This window comes from Salvelinus alpinus, chromosome 28 (genome assembly GCF_045679555.1).
Source record: "Salvelinus alpinus chromosome 28, SLU_Salpinus.1, whole genome shotgun sequence".
NCBI lineage: Eukaryota > Metazoa > Chordata > Actinopteri > Salmoniformes > Salmonidae > Salvelinus > Salvelinus alpinus.
Genome location: NC_092113.1, coordinates 19,744,321 through 19,750,093, shown reverse-complemented (window position 1 = coordinate 19,750,093; position 5,773 = coordinate 19,744,321). Strand labels below are relative to the sequence as shown.

The following is a 5,773-nucleotide window of genomic DNA, read 5'->3' as shown; positions in this document are numbered from 1 at the left end:
AAACACAAGTCATAATATTGTAACCAGTTGTTTTAAAGGAGGACAGTTGTTAAAATGACAGATGTGGGGCATTTCGTGAAATTGTACTTCAGTATGGTTTCATAAACAAAGACATGCTGATGTGCCAGAATATTAAGTATCACATTGTCATAAGTATCAAAACTGTAAAAACAATATGTAGCTTTTCTGCAGAAAGAACCAGCCTCATAAATTTATGACTTGATCCTTTTTCTTCAGTGTGGCCCTAGTACTCTGTCATATAAACAAATACACATTCCATATGAATATAAAAACACAATGTGTAACATTATGTTCCTTTATTGAATAAGGACAAAACAAAGCAGGTAAACCATCAGCTCCTTTCGAAACTGAAGTCACAGTGACTCTACAAGATGGAAAGCACAGAATCCAAGCATATTATACAAAATGATACATACACATTCAAAGGTCTGTATATAACACACCCTGCATGTCTGCACACTAAAATAAATGCAGGACAAATCCATACACATCAACTGAACAGACAAATGAATGGATGCAGTAGCCTCCCTGCAGCCTTGTATTGCACACAGTATACCGCACAAACATCATAAGAGGCCAAATTCGTCAAAAAACGAACCCAAAAATCCTCTGCCACCGCAGGACATATTTAACCAAAATTGAAAGCACACATACTAACTAAAATAATTCAACACATATTGGTCCCTCAGCAGCCGACCACTGTCGTCATCAGGGAAGATTGCCGGATTGTCCCAGTCCATGGCTGGTGGCACTCTGGGGGCCCTCTCCTTCCTCAGGCAGGCCACATTGTGGAGGACAGCACAAGCCACAGTAATATCACATGCCCTAACAGGGCTGACCCTTAATTTGTGAAGGCAGTGAAAGCGTGCCTTCAGGAGGCCAAAGGTCATTTCAACTCTGGCCCTGGTCCTGGCATGGGCATGGTTGTAGGCCTGCTGTGCTTCCTGGGGGTCTGTGAAAGGTGTCAGGAGAAAAGGCTGGCAGCCATACCCCCTGTCTCCCAGCAACACACCAGAGAATTCACCTGTCAACACAAAATCTCATCATTACTACCTCATAAACACAGTGATATTCTTGACACAGCCATGATGGTTATAAATAGGGGTTGTGTGGCTTACCTTGTGATAGGCACTGATAGATTTCAGAGGCCCGAAAGATTCTGGAGTCATGGACTGAGCCAGGCCATTTTGCCACAACATTGCTGATCACACAGTCAGCAATGCAGACCATCTGAAATCATAAGATGAGGAATATTACACCAATCAATGCACATCACTGGCAATGCAGAGTGTTCGTCAATGGACAATATCAAAAAGTTATGTTCACCTGAACATTAATGCTGTGAAAGGATTTCCTATTCACAAAATCGGCCTCATGGGCACCTGAGGGGGCTTTTATCCTTATGTGTGTGCAGTCCACTGCACCAATGACATTGGGGAAACCTGTCACACAAAGTAATGAGTATCCTACTATGTGTTAACAGTTGTCCTGTAATTTGTAGATCCTCTTACCTGCAATCCTATAGAACTCCTCTTTGATGTCACAGAGTCTTCTGTGGCCAGGGAAGGAGATGAAGACATCTGCTAATGCTTTGATAGCCAGACACACACTCCTTATTGTGCGGCAAATTGTGGCCTTGTTCAGCTGTTCTGCATCCCCCACTGAGTACAGGAAGGCTCCACTAGCAAAAAAGCGCAAGGCCACACAAACCATTTGCTCCACACTCAGTGCATGGCTCCGTGCAGTGCGGTGCTTAATCCTGGGACCCAGTAGTCTGCATAGATACCTGATGCCATCTGCAGAAAACCTGTATCTTTCATATAGATGGTCATCAGGGAAGGCCAGTGGGTCCAACCGGTCCCTGAAGACCCTTTCTCGCCTGAAGGCTCTCCTCAGCACAAGTGCTTCTTCATCCACCACATCTCGCACGAATGGGCATGCCATTGTCAGAGCAGAAAGGAACACACAATTTTGGGCCTTCATATAGGCTAGTGGCCACACCTGGTGCTGGGGGGGTGGGCAAAAGAGGGCGATGCCTTATAACGATGACTTGGTTGTACTGATTGCTGGGAAAATAAAAAAAACCTTAGAAAGATGCCACCGTCCTGTGTGCTCACAATAAGAGCTCATATGTCATGGCTCACTTGACTTTACGAGAATATACCTAATTTTTATTTTGAGCTGTGTCATCTTCTTGGAGCTGGGGGAGGAAAGAAAAATAATGAATAATACATTTGTGTTACAGTTAGCATACAGTGTACATTGAAGGCATATCTCACCTCCCTCTCAAGTTTTTTTATTTCAAGGTCCAGTTTCCTAATTGTCCTCTTTTTTATTTCGGACTCCAGTGCAAGATTTTCCATCTTTTTCTTCTTGTACTGAATGTCTATGTCTGCCAGTTCTATTTGGCGCCGGAGGTGGTTGCCATACAACTTTCTGATAGCTTGTGAGCTCTGTGAACACAATACAATTAGCGCAGCTGGAATTTGGCAGGATGTGGTGTCCTTTTATTAATACGCACTATGTTGCCAGGCTGGTTTTCCCACTGTATAGCATCTGGGTCCTGTAAAAGAAATTAGATTTTTTGATTTTGATGAGGACTCCTCACCATTGTAGAGTAAATAGTACTTTCACAGTCTTAACATGATACCTCATGCCTTCTGGAATCCAGAGAGATGGTCTCCTCCTCATCATCGTCTCCATCATGTGCTGTTGCTGCTGCACTGGGGCCTTCACCCTATCACATTTAATCGGATTCATATTGAAGCTAGTAGACAAGACATGCCAGGCCTACAGTATGCCTTTGATGGAGTACTCACTGGATCAGCATCGTCTGGTGCTTGTGCTGGTGGCTCTAACAGGAACACAGTGCTGCCAGACACTGCAAGGCAATAGGTAAACCAAAGTCAGACAGTCCAAATTGATTCAATATGAATGTGGTTGTATCCCATGTAGAGATGGAAGGACATACCTTGAATGAAGCGGGTGGCATCTTGGGAGGAACCTATGCTCGTCTCTTTCCCCCCAGGGATCCCCTCTAAGACGGGCCTGCCTTTATTTAGCTCCAAGGCCATGTCCTCTGCTGGGGTAAGGTCAGCCTTTGGTGACCCACCACCCGTGCCTTGTCTGTGGGTATTCTTTTTCACTGCTAAAACAGTACAGACAATGTGTGAGCAGGCACCTTCTGGGTACAATATATGCTTGTGCTTTGTTAAATATTAGTCAGGGACCATACCATTCTGCAGAATGTTCTTGTATTTGATTTTGACCTGCTGCCATGTCCGTTTTGGCCCGTTCATGTTTAATCTACACACACACACACACACACACACACACACATTTAATGGAGTCACACTGCAAAAAATTACTTGGTATTTTTGTCTTGTTTTCAGTAAAAATATCAAAAAATGTATCATAGCTTTATACAGTGTGATGGAGTTACTTTACACAATTTCACTCATATCTGCAGTGCATTTCAATTAAAAATTTAACCGTTTCATAATTACAGTACAACTGCATTTTTGGAGATGTGAATTAAATATTTGAATTGTAATTGTGATGTTTCAGCGGAGCGGTGAGTGTGTAATTGTGCACTACTTACGCATTCAGGCGGTCTGCAATACTTTGCCACGCTTTTTCTCTTTGCTTTATCACTGTGGCGGTGTTGCCTTTCTTCTTAATTATATCTTTTACCTCCTCGTATGCCTCCATGAGGATTTGTGCTTCCGACGGGGAAAAGTACGCGGCTCTAGTTGCCATGGTAAATCAGTTAATCTGTGATCTGTGGCGGGGTCTATTTGAGTGAGCCGTGAGCGCGCACCTATCCAGGATTGGTTTCACCTGGCTTAATGAATCCGTGTCTGCTCATCCTGGCTTGGTCTTTGTGCAACCAATTAAGCCTGGACGCACATGTTTTGGCTTCATTGAGCTCAGCTGAGTCATTTATCCCGGATGTCTTAATTCTACTTTTGTGCAACAGGCCCCAGGACTGTTTCGTTCTCGTGTTTTGTTTTTGTTCGAGTATTCGTTTTCATTAAAAGAGATAATGAATACTTACCACGCTGCACCTTGGTCCTCCTCTCTTTCTCCCAACGACGAACGTTACAATCTGTCAATGTGGTATCTAGTCAGTCTTGCCATTTTGAGATGTTGAGAGTTAGAGGGGTTATTGTATCACGTTTTAAAACAAGAAAGCAACCAAAAGCCAGGTTCCCTTTGTAATGGAACGCTTTGTATGGAAAGACATTTAGGAAAGCCATTTTTTTAATCAATTATATAGCCTTGATTAAAAATATAATTATTACAATATATTTTTCACTGGCCCTAAGTGGGCCACTGACAGGGAAGATCGACTGGCCCAGAGGGTTTCCAAAATCTCCCCTGTATGTAGAGCTCTGACACACACAGACGGGCATTCCCGTGCAGTTGTTGCCTCTTCAGAAACTTGGTTTATGTTTGGTCAATTGCACATTACAGTTTGAATAAAACATGATTATTAAAAAAAGCTTTGTGAACCAAAAACTAACATGACCAGGTAAAAACATTTCACTAGCACCCTTGCGACCAATAAAAATGTGTGTTGAACTGGAGAGGTGACTCTCTAAACATACCCCCTTTTACCTCTTCCAGGTATTTCCACAGCTTACACGGGGAACTTAATGCCCTACCAGGTTGACCCTCCGGCTGTACAGTGACCTCAGACACAATCTTCGATACGACAAAGCTAAATTTCTGAAGCACTGTGGTTGAGATGCTTGCTGGATTCATCGTGCTGGCATCTTCCTGGGGTTGTGCTGCTCCATGGCTGTACTCTCTGATTTTCTGAAATACAACAGACTCTGCTACCCTCCTTAGTGGCTCCATCTCTGTTGAGAGAAGTACCAGAGACACACGTGGGTCCATCAGGCAAGCTGCTGCAAATCAAAATAAAATTGTATTTGTCATATGCGCCAAATACAACAGGTGTAGTAGACCTTACTGTGAAATGCTTACTTACAAGCCCTTAACTTCTTATGGCTGCAGGGGCAGTATTGAGTAGCTTGGATGAAAGGTGCACAGAGGTGCCCATAGTAAACTGCCTGCTCCTCAGTCCCAGTTGCTAATATATGCATATTATTATTCGTATTGGATAGAAAACACTGAAGTTTCTAAAACTGTTTGAATGATGTCTGTGAGTATAACAGAACTCATATGGCAGGCAAAAACCTGAGAAAAAATCCAAACAGGAAGTGGGAATTCTGAGGTTTGTCGATTTACAACACAGCCCCTACAGAACACACAGTGGGATATGGATGAGTTTGCACTTCCTACGGCTTCCACTAGATGTCAACAGTCTGTAGAACCTTGTCTGATGCCTCTACTGTGTAGTGGGGCCGAAGGAGACAGGAAATAGTCAGGTCTACCATGACCTGGCCATGCTCTGACCATGCGCGTTCACATGAGAGGGAGCTCTGTTCCATCGCACATCTGAAGTCAATGTAATTTTCTGGTTGGAACGTTACTGAAGATTTATGTTAAAAACATTCTAAAGATTGATTCAATACATCGTTTGCCATGTTTCTACTGACTGTTATGGAACTTTTTGACATTTCGTCAGCTTTTAGTGAACGCGCTTTCTGACTTTGGATTTGTTTACCAAACACGCTAACAAAAATAGCTATTTGGACATAAATGATGGACATTACCGAACAAAACAAACATTTCTTGTGGGAGTCCTGGGAATGCATTCCGACGAAGATCAGCAAAGGTAAGT

The 5,773-nt window shown here is 43.1% G+C and overlaps 1 protein-coding gene across 3 annotated transcripts; it reads right to left on the bottom strand.

The window, feature by feature from the left end:
* Window positions 1-302: 302 nt before the first annotated feature.
* Window positions 303-4,862, bottom strand: LOC139557353 (myb/SANT-like DNA-binding domain-containing protein 4). 3 transcript variants are annotated; one of them, XM_071372045.1, is made up of 11 exons: window positions 3,623-4,862; window positions 3,257-3,327; window positions 2,993-3,169; window positions 2,841-2,902; window positions 2,672-2,758; window positions 2,543-2,584; window positions 2,301-2,474; window positions 2,186-2,221; window positions 1,533-2,087; window positions 1,140-1,463; window positions 303-1,045 (listed from the first exon to the last, which is right to left on the bottom strand). In XM_071372045.1, exons 1-8 carry the CDS (start codon window positions 3,778-3,780, stop codon window positions 2,186-2,188), a joined length of 807 nt encoding a protein of 268 aa, XP_071228146.1. In that variant the 5' UTR covers window positions 3,781-4,862; the 3' UTR covers window positions 303-1,045; window positions 1,140-1,463; window positions 1,533-2,087. The 3 variants fall into 3 exon arrangements, with proteins under 3 accessions (XP_071228146.1, XP_071228145.1, XP_071228147.1); XM_071372044.1 differs by having other exon boundaries at window positions 1,140-2,087; XM_071372046.1 differs by lacking the exon at window positions 2,543-2,584 and having other exon boundaries at window positions 1,140-2,087; window positions 3,623-4,861.
* Window positions 4,863-5,773: the final 911 nt, after the last annotated feature.

Excerpts from the sequence above, each read along its gene's own strand:
- LOC139557353 (XM_071372044.1), bottom strand. The coding sequence starts at position 3,780 with ATGGCAACTAGAGCCGCGTACTTTTCCCCGTCGGAAGCACAAATCCTC. Across the intron at positions 2,903-2,992 it reads TGCCACCCGCTTCATTCAAG|TGTCTGGCAGCACTGTGTTC; the intron begins GTATGTCCTTCC and ends ATTGCCTTGCAG. Across the intron at positions 2,475-2,542 it reads AAAACCAGCCTGGCAACATA|AGCTCACAAGCTATCAGAAA; the intron begins GTGCGTATTAAT and ends TTGTGTTCACAG.